The following is a 23,318-nucleotide window of genomic DNA, read 5'->3' on the forward strand; positions in this document are numbered from 1 at the left end:
GGTCCCGAGTTCGAGTCTCGGTCGGGCACACAGTTTTAATCTGCCAGGAAGTTTTATATTTAGACTGGCTTTGCGGCATGGGGTCGAGCACTGACCTGCTGCAAAATTACCTTTACGTGTCTATCGCTGTATTGTGGCCGTTTGTGTTTCAGTGCTGGGCTCTAACGCATCAATTGCCTTCGATAATGATGTAATGTCACTCTCTTTGTCTGTTTCAGTAGCTACAAAAACATTCTGTCCGCCATGCCGGCCTTCGACATCACCGAGCGAGGTGGCGCAGTGGTTAGACACTGGACTCGCATTCGGGAGGACGACGGTTCAATCCCGCGTCCGGCCATCCTGATTTAGGTTTTCCGTGATTTCCCTAAATCGCTCCAGGCAAATGCCGGGATGGTTCCTTTCAAAGGGCACAGCCGACTTCCATCCCCGTCCTTCCCTAATCCGAAGAGACCGATGACCTCGCTGTCTGGTCTCCTTCCCCCAAAAACCACCACCACCTTCGACATCAAAATCAACGTTCTGAAGGCGTGCTTCCACTAATAGTTCGCTCACCATTGGTCTTACCCAGCATTTTAAGAGCCACAGCCGCAAATTTATTCGTGTTCAAGCAGAAAATTAAAACTTCCCGCAAATGGCGAGAAATGGGTACGTAAGTTGACGTACTTAATCGAGAATAACCTTACGATGCAATCACAAATCGACCAATATTTTTATGGCATTATGTTTACAGATGCTTATTGTGTTACACCTATGACCAACCACCCGAACCCCATTTGCCGCTACTGCCGTCTATTGCAAAACGGCGGAAGCAAAGTTGCAGACGTAATAATATAAATATTGTAAATTGCTGGGTAATGGCCAAGGGAACTTTATCGATAGCAAAGACGAAATCGCAGTAACTGTGCCGTTGTTTATCTTTGCGTATGGAGAGTGTCTGTCGCGCTGCAAGCAGAGAGGAAGGAGAGCAACTTGAGTCACGATAGAGTGCGGAAGTGTTTGTTGGGCCCTCTCGCAGACGCGGTGTGCAGCTAATCTCTCCCAAGTGTAGGCGCGCCTGATTTGTTAACCCGCGAGTATTGAGCGCAGACAGCGGTGGACAGGCGGAGGAAGCTGCAGTTCTAACTACTACCTGTCTGATAATTATCCGAGGTTCTGGAAATGCCTCGTGGTTCGCAAACAAAAGCAAAAGCAGCAGCTCGGCGTTGTCGTCGGCAACATTATTCGTCGTCCACGCAGCAACAAGACTGTTACCTGACAGAGGATAACTAATAATGATCAGGCAGTGGCATTTTTCACAAGCTTTAATCATTTTCTTAAATAATAACCTGCAATAGTTAAAACTTGTAGAGCACCTGTTTTCTCTTTGCCCTCAGACATTATTACCAAGCAGAGTCCCTTACCTTCTTCATGCAATCATGGAGTAACGGAAAAATATGAAAATTGACTAACAATTTACTGCTAGTTTTTGTTGTTTGCTATTTACCAGTTTCAGTCTAATTTTTCTGCCTCAGTAACTGTTCATTCGTGTATTTTATTGCAAAGGCTTGACGGATTTACAATTTTGAGTATTAACTTCACTCACTTCAAGTAACGCAAAATTTTACTGCCAAAACTAATACTCTACTGGCCATTAAAATTGCTACAGCAAGAAGAAATGCAGATGATAAACGGGTATTCATTGGACAAATATACTAAACTAGAACTGACATGTGATTAGGTTTTCACGCAATTTGGGTGCATAGATCCTGAGAAATCAGTGCGCAGAACAATCACCTCTGGCCGTAATAACGGCCGTGATACGCCTGGGCATTCAGTCAAACAGAGCTTGGATGGCGTGTAAAGGTACAGCTGCCCATACAGCCTCAACACGATACCACAGTTCGTCAAGAGTAGTGACTGGCGTATTGTGAGGAGCCAGTTGCTCGGCCACCATTGACCAGACGTTTTCAGTTGGTGAGGGATCTGGAGAATGTGCTGGCCACGGCAGCAGTCGAACATTTTCTGTGTCCAGAAAGGCCCGTACAGGACCTGCAACAAGCGGTTGTGCATTATCCTGCTGAAATGTAGGGTTTTGCAGGGGTCGAATGAAGGGTAGAGCCTCGGGTCGTAACGCAGCTGAAATGTAACGCCCACTGTTCAAAGTGCCGTCAATGCGAACAAGGGGTGACCGAGACGTGTAACCAATGGCACCCCATACCATCACGCCGGGTGATACACCAGTATGGCGATAACGAATACACTCTTCCAATGTGCGTTCTCCGCGATGTCGCCAAACACGGATGAGACCATGATGATGCTGTAAATAGAAGCTGGATTCATTCGAAAAAATGACGTTTTGCCATTCGTGCACCCAGGTTTGTCGTTGAGTTCACCATCGCAGGCGATCCTGTCTGTGATGCAGCGCCAAGGGTCACCGCAGCCATGGTCTCCGAGATGATAATCCATGCTGCTGCAATCGTCGTCGAACTGTTCGTGCAGATGGTTGTTGTCCTGCAAACGTCCGCATCTGTTGACTCAGGGATCGAGACGTGGCTGCACGATCCGTTCCAGCCATGCGGATAAGATGCTTGTCGTCTCGACTGCTAGTGATACGAGGCCGTTGCGATCCAGTACGGCTTTCCGTATTACCCTCGTGAACCCACCGATTCCATATTCTGCTAACAGTCATTGGATGTTGACCAACGCGAGCAGCAATGTCGCGATACGATAAACCGCAATCGCGATAGGCTACAATCCGACCTTTATCAAAGTCGGAAACGTGATGGTACGCATTTCTCCTCCTTACACGAGGCATCACAACAACGTTCCGCCAGGCAACGCCGGTCAGCTGCTGTTTGTGTATGAGAAATCGGTTGGAAACTTTTCTCGTGTCAGCACGCTGTAGGTGTCGCCGTCGGCGCCAACCTTGTGTGAATGCTCTGAAAAGCCACTCATTTGCATATCACAGCATCTTCTTCCTGTCGGTGAATTTTCGCGGCTGTATCAAATGGTTCAAATGGCTCTGAGCACTATGGGACTTAACTTCTGAGGTCATCAGTCCCCTAGAACTTAGAACTACTTAAACCTAACTAACCTAAGGACATCACACACATCCATGCCCGAGGCTGGATTCGAACCTGCGACCGTAGCGGTCGCGTGGTTCCGGACTGTAGCGCCTAGAACCGCTCGGCTACCCTGGCCGGCGCGCGGCTGTATCACTAATTAAGAATACGGAATTTCATTTATTCTGTATTCAGGAGTTGTTCTTTTGTGAAAGTAAATTCAATTTAATCTTACAATAATTAAAAGTAAATTGTTCTCCCTTTTCGAAATTTTGCGTTACATTTCGCCGAGGTTACTGAAAGTCATTTCTTTTACGCAACAAAATTTCAGTTAACCAGTGACATCATTTAACTTTGCTTTCAAAATTTAGTATTTCAGATCAAGTAACTGTAAACTCAGTGCTTTCTGATTCATTTATTTTCTCGTGGAATGTTGTTGTGGAAAAGCGTGACAACCTTCTGTTGCCACGCTATCGATTATTTGCTTGATTTTCTTTGCCATTACCTTTCTCAAGATTCTAGAGGTTTATTGCCCTAGTAGTTTGCCGACCATTCAGTTACCCCTTTCTTGCTAATCTTTTGTATTATCAGTATTTTATGTATTAAAAATATTATGCGGTACCCTTTTTCCCACCGTGTGATTCGTGAGCGATCGCACTATATTCCATCCATTTCAAAATTGTTATCAGTATTCAGATTATGTTTACAATAGACTCTGCCTTCAAAAGGGTTTGTTGTACACTTTCGTCCTACCAACCGGCACACGCGATCACGGTCAGTTAAATCGCAGTCCAGTAGGTCGATTGGGAATGCGGACGTTAAATGATGCCTTCTTGTTTTTTCCTGCACTGTATGGCTCTGAGCACTATGGGACTCTACATGTAAGGTCATCAGTCCCCTAGAACTCAGAACTACTTAAACCTAACTAACCCACATCCATGCCCGAGGTAGGATTCGAACCTGCGACCGTAGCGGTCGGGCGGTTCCAGACTGAAGCGCCTAGAACCGCTCGGCCACTCCGACCGGCCCCGCACTGTGTGTCAGTAGGTTGATTTGCTTGTTTCCAAGACTAGCAATTAAAGGAATAGCAAAACTAGCTGAACTTCATTGTTTAACGAGCTCAGCAATGTAATAAGGGAAGCAGTGTACTGTTCAAATCATCCTTCAGCTCGAGGGCAGCCTGTATTTAATTTGTTTCAAAAAGACACAAACAATCAAACAGAATTCGGGTCACTCTGATACAATGTTACGCAAATGCATTGCTTAGAAACAAACTACACGATCACAATTTTACCAGCAGCGAAACATTATTTCTGGCAAACTCAATCAATGAATCCGACTGTGCAGTCCAGACGCGGATAAGAAGCCAATTAGTGGTGCTGTAGAAATTGATTGTCGGTCGAAGACCCCGGGGACGTGTACAGAAACTGTCTTGGCACCAGTTTTTACGACTGAGCGGATGTTGACGACTTGATTGCGGACTTGCGGGAAGAATTATGTGGGAGAGGTCATCGACACGACAGCGGAAGTTCCGCGAGTGATCCGGCTGGTATATCTCGCGGGCGGGGAAATAACAGCGGGCTTTGTACACGGACGGCTCTGAGAAACGCTCGCGCGCTTCGTCGCGATGACAACAGAGCGCGAGGGGGTCAACGATCGCTGTCGGTCGTCGCGAGCCGAGCCGGCGTTCGCGTCCGGTGATGGCGCGGCGGCGGACCGACCGCGGCAGAACAAGGCGGGCATTCGGGCCCGCGCTGGCCGGATGTGGCCAGGGGTTATCTGGCAGGAAGGACCCCACGCACCGATACGAATTAATTAGCCCGTCTTTGGCCGCGCCCTGCCGCCCACAGCAGCCTCCCTGGTCAGCTGTGTATCAAGAGATCCGGCCGCTGCCAGATGGGCACTGCAGTCGTTTCTTCGTCTCCACATGCCGCGAGTATCAGCAGGTACGTAACTGGCTCACTCCATTCATTCGCTTAATTTCGTGGGTGAGACGAGAGCAAGTTGAGGAGTTTGGTGCTTAGCCAGTATTTAAATTAATTTTTGCACATACTTTTCCTTGTTTACTGGCATTCGGTTGCACCCATACAGGAAGTCCATATGTCTAAAAGTCTCAGAAAGTTAAAAAAATATTCAGTTACAAGGTGAATAGTACGAGAAACCAAATGTACACTGAGGTGGCAAAAGACATGCTATACTTCCTAATATCGTGTCGGACCTCCTCCTGTCCAACGTAGTGCAGCACCTGCATATGGCATGGACTGAATTTTTGCATATGGCATGGACTGAACAAGTCGTTGGAAGACCTCCGCAGAAATAAAGAGGCATGCTGCCTCTATTGCCGTCCATAAATGCGAAAATGTTACGGCTGCAGGGTTTTGAGCACAAACTGACCTCTCGATTATGTCCCTATAAATGTCCGATGGAATTTGTATCAGGCGATGGACAAATCATTCGGACGAATTGTCCAGAAAATTCTTCAAACATATCGCGAGCAGTTGTGACCCGGTGACACGACGCACTGACGTTCATAAAAAATTCCAGCTTTATTTGGGAACATTAAGTCCATTAAAGGCTGCAAATGCTCTCCAAGTACCCGAACGTAACTATTTCCATTCGATGATCGGTTCAGTTGTAAACACAGCAGGTGTTTCATGTAAACACAGCCCACAACCAATTTCCACAGTGCCTTGTTGACAATTTGGCTCCAAGGCTTCGTAGGGTCTGCGCCACATCTGTACCAAATTCGGAAACTACCATCCGCTCTTAGCAACTGAAATCGGAACTCATCTGAGCAGACTACGTTTTTTCCGGTTGTCTAGGGTCAAACTGATGCGGTCATGAGCCCAGGAGATGCGCTGCCAGGCGATGTCCTGTTGTTAGCAAAGACACTAGCATCGGTCGTCTGCTACCAAAACCCCGTTAACACCAAATTCCGCCGCACTGTTCTAACGGATACGTTCGTCGTACGTCCCACATCGATTTATGATTTCATTTTACTAGATGTTGCTTGTCGTTTACTCTACGCGAATGCCGCTGCTGCTCTCGGTCGTTAAGTCAAGTCTGTCGGCCATTGTGTGATCCGCGATGAGAGGTCATACCCGAAATTCTCGGCAGACTCTAGACACCGAGAATCTCAGAATACCGAATTCCCTGACGATTTCCGAAATGTAGTGTCACACGCGTCTAGCTTCAACTACCATTTTGCATTCAATAGTCTGTAAACTCCCATTGTGCGGCCATAACAAAGTGTAAAAACTTTTTACATGAATCTCCTGAGTACAAATGACAGCTCCGCCGATGCACTTCACTTCTTACACTTTGTGTACGCGATACTATCGCCGTCTTTATATGTGCAAATCGCTATCCCATAACTTCTGTGACGTCAATGTACAACGTCTTAGAACAATATCGAAATAAATGCATCGGCCCCGTAAGCTCGTAAGTTAACAGTCAGATATGTGTGTGTGTGTGTGTGTGTGTGTGTGTGTGTGTGTGTGTGTGTGTGTGCTTATCTGTGTGTATTTCCTCCTAAGCCATTGGACAGAGCTGAGCTTAAGTTGGTACACACATCTCTTAGTTCCAACACTTGAGCCTTGTTGTGCAGTTACGCAGGGTCAGCCATCGTTAACCGGATTTGGCATGTTAATGTTTAAGGGGTGGCCAGATGCCCTTCCTGCCGCCACCCCGTACCCCCAGGGACGGAATTAGTGTACCCCAACTGTCTACGTCGAGTGTAATCCATGGAATAGTACGAATGGGTTCAGATGTCTGCGAGCCATGTAACTGAGGCGGAACATGGGGACCAGCCCGGTATTCACATAGCAGGATGTGGAAAACCGCCTAAAAACCACATCCAGGCTGGCCGGCACATCGGCCCTCGTCATTAATCCTGTGGGCGGATTCGGGCCGGGGCTGGCGCGCCTACCCGAGTCCAGGAAGCAGCGCATTAGTGCTCTAGGCTACCCGGCGGGTGTACACATATCTCTTAGTGTCAGGCACCAATTACTATGGAGATAGGAAGCATCTACCTGTCAGAGTTCAGGAGCTATGACGTCGTGAACAATGAGATGTGCGAAAACTTGCCGTATAGTGCATGAAATTTAACTATATTACTTCTTTGATCCTGGCTCTATTCACAATACATTTCCTTGACAGTAGGTACGTGTGCCGCTGAATGTACCTACATAAATATATCATTGTACGAAACATAGTTCAAGAGATATGACGTCATAAATACTGAGATACATGAAAAATGTCGCATCATGCATGAAGTTGTAATACATTTATTCTTCACTACTTAAACACTCTTAGTCGAGTCAACTTAAGGAAATACCTGATACCTGGCAGCCTTTCGACAGCTTTCAACTGCGAAGCTCAAAGAGCTGTAGGCGAAAACGATAGCCGTCGCACTGTGAGGATACGTTTGGAAGATCGCGTTGTTTACACAGGAAGCAGCTGCGCACAACGTAAAGAAATTGCCCGGACCATGTTTCTTCATTTGGATACTGTACTTACACATTTGTACATTATGCATATTTCATTGTACGACCGTTTCATAGTTTCAAAGGTGTTCTCGCAAATACACAGAAACGAACTTTCTTCGATGCTTCACTACGTACACAGTTCCTTTTTTGTTTTACTTTCTAATAGAAAATTGGCAAAATACACACTGGGGAAATTGCGGATTTGTCAGCAAGCTGCTCATAAACATCTGACTTCTTTTATAAATATCTAAATTCTTCGTAAACAGCAGTATTAACAAATGAGAAGGAAGTAGTTGATGCATTAGAATCAGTTCCATAATCAGGCAGTCGGACACCCTGCTGTATCGACGGCAGCCGAAAGAAGAAGTGATTAATATCCTAGAGCTACCAGCAGTCGCAGTATGGTGATGGTACGAGGTGAAGTATAAAAAGGTGTTGTCGGTAGCAGCTGTGGTTGCAGTTCTGTCTGGCAATGTTCCACACAAAATGTCTCGCGGTCTCCGTACCAGGTAAGCTGCAGCTCAAACCTTGCTTTCCAACATACCACTGGGCCTTTCTGTAAGTGCTAATAGATTCCACTGTACCAATTGTCCTTTTGCAGGTCTTCTGTTCCCATGCCCAATTGCAGTATTTTGGTCGAGCCTCTAACCACAAAATTGTTCAAATGGCTCTGAGCACTATGGGACTCAACTGCTGTGGTCATAAGTCCCCTAGAACTTAGAACTACTTAAACCTAACTAACCTAAGGACATCACACACATCCATGCCCGAGGCAGGATTCGAACCTGCGACCGTAGCGGTCGCGCGGTTCCAGACTGAAGCGCCTTTAACCGCGCGGCCACTCCGGCCGGCCTCTAACCACAGGAATGAGATTTTCCGCACGAATCTATCGCTCTTGTACCCCAAACGTTGTCGCCTCTTTAGCCAGTTGTTCGGTTTTTTCATTCCGCATTCCGCATTGATCTACACAAATGAGACCTCTATCCGATTCGGGACGTTTCGATACAGCAGCAGCTATTTGGTAGGTAAGGTAACAAGAGCAGTCCTATTACACTTGCCTGGGGCACTCCCGACGATATCTTTGTCCCTGATGTCCAGCGTAACTTACTAGGTTCTATTACTTAATAGGACTTCGAAACCTTCGCATGTCTGAGAACCCATTCCGTATCCTTGCATTGTTGCAACTATGCTCGGGCAAGGCGATTTTGACTACAAGCTAAGTTAACAAAATGATGAAAGGTGAATCAATTTTTATTGCTGGAGAGTATAATAAAGTACATTAATTAATGAAAAGTTGTTACTTATTTCAAACTGTGTAGTACTTGATAATAGTGCCGTGTGACGCAACGGCCGGGATATCACTTCGGCGACTTTAGTGGCACTAATATACCCCAGTCATATAATTCAGGAAAGGAGACCTACAGTTTAACGTGGATCCGAACCACGTGTCCTTTCGGATGACTCTTCACATCATTCACAGATGTAGGATGCATTAAAGACACACAGAAAATTTCTGTGGTCCGACCGGGATTCGAGTCCCCGCCCCCCTCCCCCCCAACCCTTCGGTTTTCAGACAAGAGGAGGAGGAGGAGATTAGTGTTTAACGTCCCGTCGACAACGAGGTGATTAGAGACGGAGCGCAAGCTCGGGTGAGGGAAGGATGGGGAAGGAAATCGGCCGTGCCCTTTCAAAGGAACCATCCCGGCATTTGCCTGAAGCGATTTAGGGAAATCACGGAAAACAGAAATCAGGATGGCCGGAGACGGGATTGAACCGTCGTCCTCCCGAATGCGAGTCCAGTGTGCTAACCACTGTTCAGACAAGATTTTTACCATTAGATCATCAGTTCCTGCGTGGGTTTTGATGGAAGGATTATTGTGCTGAAATCTGACATAAATCGAAATCGGTATTTCTCATAAACAAATTTTCCTCCTTCCAAGTCTGAGCAGTTCTCATCCCAACAATTCCTAACACTTCGTAAAAGACAACATTGCCCGTAGTAGACTGTATGCTTACATAATTTATTTGTTGTGCGATTGACCAGTTTCAACTACCATTTCATCATCTAGCATATATCATTAGCAGTATGCTCTATGTCCCACGCGAAGTGGCATACAAACTAACTTATAAAAGCGCATGCGGAGACACCCTTGAAACTGTCCGTATACAGCATCACTTGAAGTTTCATGTGTGGCTTCACATGTGGACTGAGAATTTAAATGTATGCCACATCTCGTGTGAAGCAGTGTGTACTGTTAATATGTAAGTGCTGCATAAAAACTTGGCAGTTGAAGTTTACCAATCTTACAACAATTAAATGATATAAAGATACTACGTACAATGGACAATGCTTTATTTTACGGCATTTCTGGAGACAGTGGAACCGAATACAAACAAATTTGTAACAACATTTAGTGTTCTCTTGGGATTCTGCGTTCTACCTTCTTGGAAGTTTAACTTCGTTGTTTTAATCGTTCTTGTTCAATAATGTTGCTTTGGCATTATCCAATTTGGGGTTCTATTGACAAGACAATTAAAAATATTGCTCTTTGCATACTGTAGCTTTACGCGTTGACTTTCTTTTGGCATGGTTTTGACTTATACGGGAGAACCATTTATCAAAGATTTCTGTCGTTTATTTGCTCTACCTGACGTTCTTCAGGAGACGTTTTTGGAAATTTTGTGGTTCCGTCGTTAGGTGTTTCAATAAGGTCCATGAAGAGAACACGATCTATTGTTTTCACTGCAGGATATTAATGCCTATTAAAAACAAGGATCGATATCACATTCTTTATAGCCATCACTAAATTATCGACTGCAGCTGTTTTGAAATAAGCATGACTCAGTATGGATCACTTCACTTCACTGTGAATTTTGGAGTAGCATTAACAATAATAAGATACGAAGAAAAAGTGACGGTGAAAGGAATATTGTCTGTTTGTACACTTATAAGAAAGAATAACATAATGTCGTACTGGTTGTTTCACAAGTGCTTACACTGAGCGTCTCTCGCAACGAACACAGTTTCCTCACGCACCCTGAACTGGCACCAGCAGTTTCAGTGTGCAAGCTTTGTGTCTCACAGTGAGAAGTTTAACAGCATCTGTAAGGTGCTAACAGCATGAAGTATGAACTTAGATTAAGTGACTGGTCATCTTACTTCGCTCGTTACTAATACAAACCGGATGCATTTACAGTAGATGTTTTAACCAGAGAAGGTGTACTATTAGGCTTTTATTATTACTTTCATATTTCGTTAACCGACCACCAGACGGCCACGATAATCTTGCAACAATTACATCCACATCAGTATCCAAGAATCTGATTACCTCGCACAAGATTCATTAAAAAATCGAACTCACATGTGTAAAAGAAAGCTTCAAAGGCCTAATTACTTTGCAAGTGAGATGAAGTGTTAAGAATAAGACGTTAAGCATTTATGTATGGAAAGGTTAAAAAAGGTCTGAAATTATGCTCCTAGTCTGCTGGAAGTCACTAACACTGGATGAGAATAGTCTGGATAATTTACGCTCCTTTTTGAGAAAAGCTAGTTTTCTTTTTGAGAAAAGATAGTTTTTCACGAATTTCAATGTTTATGACTCTATATCCCCTTAACTATGCTTCGTGTAGTGATATAAACTCACAGCAACAGTGATACGTGTGGATAATGTCTGCAAAATGTGTCACACGACGTGTTAGTAATAAAGAAGTAACAAATTAAAACATCATGCCTGATGTTGAAGTTTTACTGCATGCACAGAGAAAATGTAGTAAATGAAACATTTCTTTCATTTCGTCCTTTGTTGGGGATGTCAGCGAGAAAAAGCTTCGTAAAGGTTAGAAAGTATATGTAAAGTTTATTGAAAATCGTTAAGCGCTCCCATTCTCAAATATTGGATAAATATAATCAGGGTAATTTGCGCGCCATGAATTACACTGCCTCAAGATATACACAAAGTTTCTAATTTTAACACTCGATTGTGTTACATCTTTAACGTGATATTTTAACGCTGAAAGAGTATATTATGACAGCATTTCAAATTGTTAAATGTGGTCAACAATTATATTGTAACATCCGAAAACAAATCTGTGTGGTCCTTGGAAGGCGTCAGATTGGGAATCTGCAACAAGAGGTGTGCGCCGATTTGGTGGTTTAGTAAAACAGAATCGTGAAGGAAAACGATTGTTGGAAATAATCTGTGTGGTCTCAAGTCTCTCTAATCTTGCCTTCATGGTCTTTTCGCATAATGTAAGTAGGCAGAAACAGTGTGTAGGTTGACTCTTCTAGGAATGTAAGTTCTCGGAAATTTAACAGTAAAACTGTCAGTGATGCGCAACTCCTCTTTGGTAAAATCTGCCACTAGAGTTGAACGAGCATCTCCGTGTCGATTATGCGCTTACCAAACGAACCTGTAAGGAACCGCGCTGCTCCTTTTTTTTTTAATCTTCTCTATTTATGTCCTTATTTCCTTCGTTCAAGCCAAATGTTTGTCATCGATGCAGTGAACGGCGTTTGACTGACCGTCTGGTAGTTGTTTGTTTCTCAGAAACCACAAACATGTCTACAGTGGTTCTGAATTCGTGTCGAGTGGTTTGTCTAGACCCATTCCCTCTAGATCTTTTACGACGTTCATATATCACGGCGTCCTTGTTTTCGGTTTTGAGTCTGAGATGCAGAAGGCGCATTGCATCCGTTTGGAATCATCCAATCTTACAATCTTATCAACTGACAGCGAAACCGAAATCTGCGTTTGGGCTTTTTCGCCATAATGTATTATGTTTTAGAATACATTATTCGTTTTTTAACTTTTTTTTTTGGTCATCAGTCTACTGACTGGTTTGATGCGGCCCGCCACGAATTCCTTTCCTGTGCTAACCTCTTCATCTCAGAGTAGCACTTGCAACCTACGTCCTCAATTATTTGCTTGACATATTCCAATCTCTGTCTTCCTCTACAGTTTTTGCTCTCTACAGCTCCCTCTAGTACCATGGAAGTCATTCCCTCATGTCTTAGCAGATGTCCTATCATCCTGTCCCTTCTCCTTATCAGTGTTTTCCACATATTACTTTCCTCTCCGATTCTGAGTAGAACCTCCTCATTTCTTACCTTATCAGTCCACCTAATTTTCAACATTCGTCTATAGCACCACACCTCAAATGCTTCGATTCTCTTCTGTTCCGGTTTTCCCACAGTCCATGTTTCACTTCCATACAATGCTGTACTCCAGACGTACATCCTCAGAAATTTCTTCCTCAAATTATGGCCGGTATTTGATATTAGTAGACTTCTCTTGGCCAGAAATGCCTTCTTTGCCATAGGGAGTCTGCTTTTGATGTACTCCTTGCTCCGTCCGTCATTGGTTATTTTACTGCCTGGGTAGCAGAATTCCTTAACCTCATTGACTTCGTGACCGTCAATCCTGATGTTAAGTTTCTCGCTGTTCTCATTTCTGCTACTTCTCATTACCTTCGTCTTTCTCCGGTTTACTCTCAAACATACTGTGTACTCATTAGACTGTTCATTCCGTTCAGCAGATCATTTAATTCTTCTTCACTTTCACTCAGGATAGCAATGTCATCAGCGAATCATATCATTGTTATCCTTTCACCATGTATTTTAATTCCACTCCTGAACCTTTCTTTTATTTCCATAATTGCTTCCTCGATGTACAGATTGAAGAGTAGGGACGAAAGGCTACAGCCTTGTCTTACACCCTTCTTAATACGAGCACTTCGTTCTTGATCGTCCACTCTTATTATTCCCTCTTGGTTGTTGTACATATTGTATACGACCCGTATCTCCCTATAGCTTACCCCTACTTTTTTCAGAATCTTGAACATCTTGCACCATTTTATATTGTCGAACGCTTTTTCCAGGTCGACAAATCCTATGAAAGTGTCTTGATTTTTCTTTAGCCTTGCTTCCATTATTAGCTGTAACGTCAGAATTGCCTCTCTCGTCCCTTTACTTTTCCTAAAGCCAAACTGATCTTCACCTAGCGCATTCTCAATTTTCTTTTCCATTCTTCTGTATATTATTCTTGTAAGCAGCTTCGATGCATGAGCTGTTAAGCTGATTGTGCGATAATTCTCGCACTTATCAGCTCTTGCCGTCTTCGGAATTGTGTGGATGATGCTTTTCCGAAAGTCAGATGGTATGTCGCCAGACTCATATATTCTACACACCAACGTGAATAGTCGTTTTGTTGCCACTTCCCCCAATGATTTTAGAAATTATGATGGAATGTTATCTATCCCTTCTGCCTTATTTGACCGTAAGTCCTCCAAAGCTCTTTTAAATTCCGATTCTGATACTGGATCCTCTACCTCTTCTAAATCGACTCATGTTTCTTATTCTATCACATCAGACAAATCTTCACACTTTTAACGTAGATTCAGTTTTTATAATTTGGAACCAGTACAACGTGTAAGATCGTTGTCTGTTTTCTTTCTAATGCCGCTATGAAATATGTCACAAAAGGTAAGACAATTTTATTATTATTTGTTGACACTCATTTTTGCACGGTACTGACGTAACAAATCATGAGTATGTTCTCCAAGAACCCGACGAACTATTCTGCAGCGTTTCAGCATAACTGCCTTCTGCAGTTGAAGGCAGGTAATAGCTTACGCTGCATGCTTTGGAGTTATGCCATTTTCCGGCGTTGCCACAAACACGCAATGCACAGAATTGTTTGCATATAGCTTCTTAACTAATCTGCCAGATCCGTGTATTTGGCCATCTTCTCATTGCAGGTGGTTTCGCAAATTGTGGGGCTGTACACAGCGACGTTCGTGAGGAAGACGGCTTGGTCAGCTATAATGACTATATCATATCATGTCAGGTCCACTACGGCTGACCGCTTTATCTGTTATTATGGTGTGGTCCATGTCAATTTTGATTTTTTTTCGTTCGTACAACAGCGAGAGGATCGTAACTGTAGTACGGAGCAAAGTTTTCCGTTAACCGACACTACGGTCCCAATATCTAGTAGATTCTGTCACGATCTTCTCCAGTACTTAACACTAGCGGTCTTGTAGTTGATAAACTATTTGAACTAGCTGGAAGTTACCGGTTATCCTTATTTGTAGAAAATAGACTTGCCTTCCATTTGCCAGACACCGTGTTCTTTTCAGTTCAAACTGGCTTGTTAATGGGAATTTTCTTCCGTCTTCAGACCTGTTTACTGATATAAAAATAGATGACAACTAAGTTCTAATCCGGTCTTTGTAATATTACAGCACTGTTGTTTTGGTTGCTGTTGCGGTCTTCGGTCCAAAGACTGGTTTGATGCAGCTCTCTGTGCCACTCCATCCTGTGGGGGGCCTCTTCAACTCCCAGTAACTTTTGAAACCTACATTCTTCTGAATCTGTGCACTGTATTTATCTCCTCCTCTCCTTCTACAATTTTTAGCACCCACACTTCCCTCCAATAATAAACTGGTGTTCCCTTGATGTCTACGAATGTGTCCTATCAACCGATCCCTTCTTTTAGTCAGGATGTGCCACAAATTCCTTGTCTCACCATTTCTATTCAGTACCTCCTCATTAGTTGCGAACTCGACCCATCCAATCTTCAGCACCCTTATGTAGCACCACATTTCGAAAACTCCTATTCTCTTGTTGTCTAAACTGTTAATTGTCTACGTTCCACTTCTATATCCCCCCCCCCCTCCCACACACACACACACACACACACACACACACACACACACACACACACACACACACACTCCAGACAAATAGTTTCAGAACAGACATCGTAACACTTAAATCTATATTTGATGTTAACAAATTTCTCTTCTTCAGTAATACTTTTCTTGCCATTGCCAGTCTACATTTTATATCTTCTCCACTTCGGTCAAAATCAGTTATTTTACTGTCCAAATAGCAAAATTCGTCTACTACTTTAAGTGTCTCGTTTCCTAATCTGATTCCCTTAGAATGTTCATGCTCATCTTATACTCTCCTTTCAAGACACTGCCCATTCCGCTCAACTGCTCTACCAAGTCCTTTGCTGCTTCTGGTAGATTTACAGTGCCATCGGCAAACCTCAGAGTTATTGTTTCTTCTCCCTGGATTTTAAATCCTAATCCTAATTTTTCTTTTGTTTCCTTTAGTGCTTGCTCAATATACAGATTGGATAACATCGGGGATAGGCAACAACCCTGTCTCATCCCCTCCTCAATCGCTGCTTCCCCTTCGTGCCCCTCGACTCTTATAACTGCCATCTGATTTCTGTACAAATTGTAAATATCCGTTCTCTCCCTGTATTTTACCCCTGCTACCTTTAGAATTTCAGGGAGAGTATTCCAGTCAACATTGTCAAAAACTTTCTCTAAGTCCACAGATGCTATAAATGTAGGTTTGACTTTCTTTAACCTATCTTCTACGATAAGTCCTAGGGTCAATATTGCCTCGCCTTTCCCATTCTTCCGAAAGAGGTCAAATACAACAGCGCAACCTGCAGGCTTGGCTAGTAGCAGGCAAGCATTCGGTGTTTCCGTTTCTTTTGTCCAACCCCTATACATCACTCGCACCTGGAATGGATCATGCAGGTTACGTTGTCTATCTTAAGCTACATGAAATATTATCCGGGGCTGTTTTATTTTGTCTACTCTGTATCAAGATACTGTTTGTTACTGATTAAAAATATTACTCTTTTTGTATGTCTGTTGTTCACTTTTTTGGATTATGAGTCCTCTGGCTGGTTTGATCTGGGCTACCACGAATTCTAATGCTGGCCTAACTCTCCACCTCAGAGTGGCACTTTCAGTCAAAGCCTTGAATTATTAGCTGGATGTGTTCCAGGCCCCGCCTTCCCCAACTGATTGTACCGTCTAGAGCTCCTTCAAGAACCATGATGTCTTTTACCACGTGTCCTATCATCCTCTCTCTCTCACACTCTTCTTCTTCTTCTTGTCAATATTTGTGACACTTTCCTCCCCGCGCTGATTCTGCGGAGAACGTACTAATCTATTAAGTTATCAGTCCTAATTTTCAACGTCATTATGTTGCAAAAAAATCTCAAACACTTTGATTCTCTTTCTTCCGTTTTATCCACGATCCATATTCAGTACCATAAATTTTGTGCTACAAAGGTACACTCTAAGAAATTTCCTCCACAAATGAGGCCTACGTTTGATAGGCCTACGTTTGATAGACTTTTCTTGGCCAGGAACGTCATCTTACTGTGTTACATTCTGGTTTCTTGTCGTTCTTAGTCCGTCATGTGTTATTTTGTTTCCGCGGTAGCATAATTGCTTCATTCGCCTAGTTGTTCACCTTAACATAACTATTAAAATAACCTTAAATGTTGATTCACTGAAACTTAAACATGAATCTCAAACGGTTCTTTCAGGTCGGAAGGGTGTTCTGTTTTGCTACTATACAGGACGAGTGGTGGGTTGGGGGCAAGAAGGGCTTACAACTTCCTAAAAGCCGCAAGAACTACAGTAAATCGTTATTGCTGATTTTTCGTTATAATGCTTTTTAAAATGGTAGTACCTTCTACAGCAGCAAAAAGTGCTTATTTTTATTTTTGGAATGAAGATATCTGACCTAATGCCTCAGCGAAAACTACTACTAAGTTAGTTTTGTGCTATTACAACCAAAGTTCAAGATGAAATGGTCCAAACATACTGTAGCCATAAAGTATATTAACAATTAGTTTTATTGCAAAATTAAGTACACATGAATGTGAGAAAGTGATGAAGTGCATTCTAGAAAAATAGAATATGTCCATGTTTAGGAAATTGCCTGAACCGTTCATCATAATTAGTATAAGTTGTGGCTGTTCTGAAGAACTAACTACGACTGCTTGTTTTTATTTGAGTAAAATTAATCAAATGTAATAATGTGATTTTAAATATTTTCTCTAAACACCACATCCGTAGCTCATTTTTAGAGAGGGATACATCAAGACAAAACGGCAACGAACTATTGTAATCATAGCGGCATGGATCTTAGGCGTAAATAAAACTCCCGCGATCATACGTAAGTTCGAATTAATATGAGTATTTGGCTTTTCTGTCGATTGAAGCATTTCTATCATCCGACGTCAGCAGTGAAAAAAATTACTTATACTGGCTTGGAAACAGGTACAATTAAAATTAATTATGCTTTTGTGTTAAAAGAGCAGCGAAAATTAACCTATGTTAATTTACGACGAGTATTACGTTTCACCTACTAATTAGGATGCCTTTTTCTTTTAGAATGTAACTCTGCTACGACAAAGATGGTTCTGGGATTATTCTGGAACGAGAATGGCCAAGGCGAGACGATAAAATTCGTTGCCGTGTTCTGTACAGTTATACAGTCTATTGTGAGGTTAAACAAGTTTCATTGCAGCTTAAGCGAAGTTCCATCGCTTTGCTAAAAAAAATTAAATACTGTAAGTTGCAACCGTTTGAAATTCTATAGAAAATATTCAGATGCCTTTCAGTTTTCACCAACACAAAAATTCGGCACAAAAGTGAGAGTGACTTTTTATTTCATTTTCTTTCTCACTGAGTTGCAATATTTACAACAAGCTCTGTAGAAAGGCCTACATATTCGGCGCAAAATCACATATTTGTTCGTCTTACATAATATTATATTCACATCGTAGTTCAGAGTTAAAGACTGGTGTGTTCACAGTATTTAAAACCATTATCAAGAACCGGAAGATAAACTTTCAATAAAATTCTGAAACAAGGCCAGTTTTTTTGGATTAAACAACAGTACATCTCTTTGTATTAAAGGTTAACAGAAATGAAAGCCATACCAAAACATCAAACAAAGTAATCATTTGTAATTAAGGAAAAGAACAAAATATCTGTACAATGCGGTCAGATGGTAGACTCTTCGACTCCTACAAAAAAAAAAAAAAAAAAAAAAAAAAAAAAAAAAAAAAAAAAAAAAAAAAAAAAAAAGAAAGGCCATTTAACATACACTTTTAATGACTGTGAAGTAAAATAACCTAGGCTAGCTAAGGACAATATTTTACACACACTAAACACTTCATCAGTTTTGTTATCTTGCTATGTTATTTCAGTAACATTCGCCCTTTCGCAAATTACGAAGATTGTATCTCACTCTCTCTCTTCGGGCAGCGACTCTTCTCGGATTTTATTAATCGAAACATAGGCATTCTTGTTCCTTTTTTATCGCATGCAAGGTAATTTAACATGATTTCTGTATGTCAAATATGTCTGTGGTAGGCAACACAAATTTCTAAAGCTAAGTAAAGGCACAGTGTCCACTAGTCTGTAAGCATAGGTGAAACTTCCGAACACCAGGCGAACTGCATTGGAAATAATTTATCATGTTATCTTATATCGAGATACAAATACATTTAGAAATTTTCTACCCATTATTTTGACGAATAGAACAGGTTTTCTACAGTGCGGAGCAGAATGTTTTGTGCAGTTCAGCTAGATTTATGCCTTTTTCGGATTTTGATGCTCGAAAAAACTATTGCGATATGAATTACTTCCAAAATCACCAAGCAAATGAACATATGTGGCATGGGAACATTTTTGTGCCAAATGAGAGGTCGAAAATGAACACCTGCCGTTAGAGAGAAATTACGTTGACGCCACACCACTGTGCTTCGTGCCGCGGACGGACTAAAATGTTTAACTGTCCTGTAGGTTCTCTCCGTACCATTGTCCGCCCCGATAGCCGAGTGATTAATTAATACTTAACTGGAAGAATGCAGAAAGTTGAAATAAGTGGTTCATGTAATGTTAAAACAACAGCTGATTCCTCAAACTGGGGGGCTATCAGGTTCGGGGTCCCACAGGATTTGGTCTTAGGTCCTTTACTGTTCTTGATATACTTTAATGACTTACCATTCCACATTGATGAAGATGCAAAGTTAGTTCTTTTTGCTGATGATACGAAGTATAGTAATGACATCCAAACACCAAGAACTAAGTGATGTAATTGTAAATGATGTTTTTCACAAAATTATTAAGTGGTTCTCAGCAAACGGACTCTCTTTAAATTTTGATAAAACACAGTATATACAGTTCCGTACAGTAAATGGCACAACTCCAGTAATAAATACAGACTTTGAACAGAAGTCTGTAGCTAAGGTAGAATTTTCAAAATTTTTAGGTGTGTCCATTGATAGGTTAAACTGGAAGCAACACATTGATGGTCTGCTGAAATGTCTGAGTTCAGCTACGTATGCTATTAGGGTTATTGCAAATTTTAGTGATAAGAATCTCAGTGAATTAGCTTACTATGCCTACTTTCATTCACTGCTTTCGTATGGCATCATATTCTGGGGTAATTCATCATTGAGTAGAAAAGTATTCATTGCTCAAAAACGTGTAATCAGAATAATTGCTGGTGCCCACCCACGGTCATCGTGCAGACATCTATTTAAGGATCTAGGGATCCTCACAGTAACCTCACAGTATATATATTCACTTATGAAATTTGTTGTTAATAATCCAACCCAGTTCAAAAGTAATGGCAGTGTGCATAGCTATAACACCAGGAGAAAGGATGATCTTCACTATGCAGGGTTAAATCTTACTTTGGCACAGAAAGGGGTAAATTATGCTGCCACAAGTCTTTGGTCACCTACCAAACAGCATCAAAAGCCTGACAGATAGCCAACCAACATTTAAAAATAAATTAAAAGAATTTCTAGATGACAACTCCTTCTACTCATTGGCTGAATTTTAGATATAAATTAAGGGAGGGGGAAAAACCTACTTAAACATTAGTGTCATGCAATATTTTCTGTAATGTAATATCTTGTACAGACATCTTTTATTAACCTGACACATTCCACATCATTACGAAGTGTTGTATTCATGATCTATGGAACAAGTATTAATCTAATCTAATCTAATCTAATCTGATTGATTGCCGTCCTACGGGCCCGGGTTCGATTCCCGGCTGGGTCTGGGATTTTCTCCGCTCAGGGACTGGGTGTTGTGTTGTCTTCATCATTTCATCCCCATCAGGCGCGCAGATCGCCCAATGTGGCGTCGAATGTAATAAGACCTGCACCAAGGTGGCCACACCTGCCCCTTAAGGGGCCTCCCGACCAATGACGCCAAACACTCATTTCCATTTTTCCATACCATTTTCTTCCAGCGGAGGTTGACTATTTTCGTTCCCTCCGGCTTGTCATGAAGTGTCACTTGGCTGACGGTGATAAATGCTTCCGCACTGTAGTGCTGAGTCTGTGTTGTCACCTCTGAGACTATACTTTGGTAGATCTGTGGCATGCACTCACTCCGCAAATTGAAAACCACGTATCCACTAATAGTATGTAAGGATGAAATACTCGTATAATCAAGCATTCATTAGTCGGTTTTGTCATTGACGAGTGTCGTGACTTCATCTCATCGTTCATTTTGTAAGTAACTCTACCTTCGCCCAGAAGTTCAACAATATTCAGCTCTTTTTAATGCACTGTAAAGAGGCAGAACGGTAATCGTCTTCGCTTGATTAGATTAGATTAGATTAGATTCAGTTTTCGTTCCATAGACGCAAAAAAACGACTTGATTCTCGTGGGTGTGGAACATCTCAGGAAGTATAACATAAAAAACATAAAACAGTTGAATATAATACTTACTACCCCGATCATTTGTCAGGAGATTGTCAAAATAGGTGATTAAAATATAGTAAACTGGAACAGCTAATATTTACAGAGTTAATACACTGTTAGAATGAAACATTGTTATGCACTATTAATAAATTTATCACACACAAAATAGCTAATCTTGACTGTTGTGACCAAGCACTGTCAAAACTGAAATCCAACAGGAATTGTTACTTAAGCTGGCCAGCGGTCTCTGTTAAGATATTCATCTACAAAGTAGAAGGAGTTGCCTATCAAACAGTCTTTCAAACTCTGTTTAAACTGCGCTTTATCTGAAACCAAGTTTTTAATGGACGCTGTCAATTTATTGAAAATGTGCGTTCGTGAATATTGGACCCCTCTTTGGACCAAGGTAAGTGATTTTAGGTATTTATGTAGATTGTTCTTATTCCTAGTATTGATACTATGTATTGAGCTGTTGGTTGGAACGAGAGATATATTATTTGTAACAAATTTCATTAAGGAATAAATATACTGAGAGGCAGTGGTTAGAATACAAAGTTCCTTGAACAGGTTTCTACATGATGTTCTTGAATTTACACCATAAATGATTCTTATTACACGGTTTTGCACGCTAAAAACGTTTGCTCAGTTTGATGAGTTACCCAGAGTATGATCCCGTATGGCATAGTGGAATGAAAGTTAGCAAAGTATGCAAGTTTTTTTATGTTTATATCTCCTACATCTGACATAATTCTCACTGCAAATACAGACTTGTTTATGTGCATAAGCAATTCTGTATATGTCTTTCCCAACAAAATTTATTATCGAGTTGTAAGTCCCGAAATTTAACACAGCCAGCCTTCTCGATCTGCATGTCACAGTATGTTATACACATGCTGGAAGGAAATCTCTTACAGGTTCTGAACTGCTCGCAGTGGGTCTTTCCAAAGTTGAATAACAGTGAATTAGCTTTAAACCATTTATTAATGTCAGTGAATTTGATTAGTAGCTGTTTCTAAATCTGTACTTTACTTAATACTTATTGCAATGTTTGTACCGTCTGCAAACAAAACAAACTTAGGATCTGGCAATGTGACAGACGAGTGGTCATTAACGTATGCAAGAAAAAGCAATGGTCCCAAGATGGAACCTTGAAGAACACCACATGTAATTAATTTCCAATCAGATGAAGACTGATGGCTTACTGCACAGGTACTTTCTATGGCACCCTTTGTTTTCTGTTAATTAGATAAGACTCAAAATATTTACCTGCATTGCTGGTGATTCCATAATATTCTAATTTACTTAAGAGAATGCTGTGGTTCCCATAGTCAGAGGCTTTTGACAGGTAACAGGAAATGCCAGTAGCCTCTAATTTATTGTCTAAAGAATTAAGTACATTCTCACTGTAAGTGTAAATAGCTTTCTCTGTATCAGAACCGTTATGAAATCCAAACCGTGACACGGATAATATATTTTTTGCAGCCAGACGTTTAAGGAAGCGCTTGAACACAACATTTTCAAATATTTTTGAGAAACCCGGCAAAAGTGAAATTGGTCAATAGTTTGATGGTATCTCTTTATCCTCCTGCTTGTAAAGAGGCTTAACTGCAGCATATTTTAGACAGTCTGGAAATGTTCCACTGATAAGAGATTGATTATACAAATAACTTAAGATAGAACTCAACTTGCATGAGCACTCTTTGATTAATTTTGTTGATGTGTTATCATAATCACTAGAATACTTAGATTTTAAGAATTTTTTGATGGATGATACTTCTGTGGGAAACATGAGTGTCATTTCCATTTTAATGAAGTTATTTTTAAAGACAGTTTCAGATGCTCCATGGCACTATTAGCCAAACCTGATAATGCCAAGCTGTCAGTAACAGACATGAAGTACTTGTTTAAGAGATTTGCAACACTTGTTACAAAAGTCTCATTTACTGTTAGAGCTATCTGTACCTCTTCCTCTTTGGTTCCACCTGTATCTGTCTTTACTATAGCCCACACAGTTTCTATTTTGTTGCCCGATGTAATTATCTTTTTCAGATAACAAAGCTACTTCGATTACAGGATTACTTGCTTCAGTATTTTGCAGCATTCTTTGTAATGCATTACAATGCTAATATCAGAGCTGTTCCTAGATTGCAGATATAGTCTCATATTTGTCCCACATGATATCGTTATTCCCTGTGCAATCCATGGCTTATTTTTAAACTTCTGTGTGATTTGA

At 41.5% G+C, this 23,318-nt stretch overlaps 1 protein-coding gene across 1 annotated transcript in view; it reads left to right on the plus strand.

Annotated features, from left to right (window-relative positions):
• The first annotated feature begins 4,741 nt into the window (after positions 1-4,741).
• LOC124593914 (homeobox protein unc-4 homolog) overlaps positions 4,742-23,318 on the plus strand; it is a 674,879-nt gene continuing 656,302 nt past the window's right edge. Inside the window, exons 1-2 of the mRNA XM_047132264.1 lie at positions 4,742-4,987; positions 16,891-16,984. Of these exons, the coding sequence (XP_046988220.1) occupies positions 4,742-4,987; positions 16,891-16,984 (340 nt within the window). The remainder of the gene's footprint in view (positions 4,988-16,890; positions 16,985-23,318) is intronic.

This window comes from Schistocerca americana, chromosome 2 (assembly GCF_021461395.2).
Source record: "Schistocerca americana isolate TAMUIC-IGC-003095 chromosome 2, iqSchAmer2.1, whole genome shotgun sequence".
In the NCBI taxonomy this organism is placed as follows: Eukaryota; Metazoa; Arthropoda; class Insecta; order Orthoptera; family Acrididae; genus Schistocerca; species Schistocerca americana.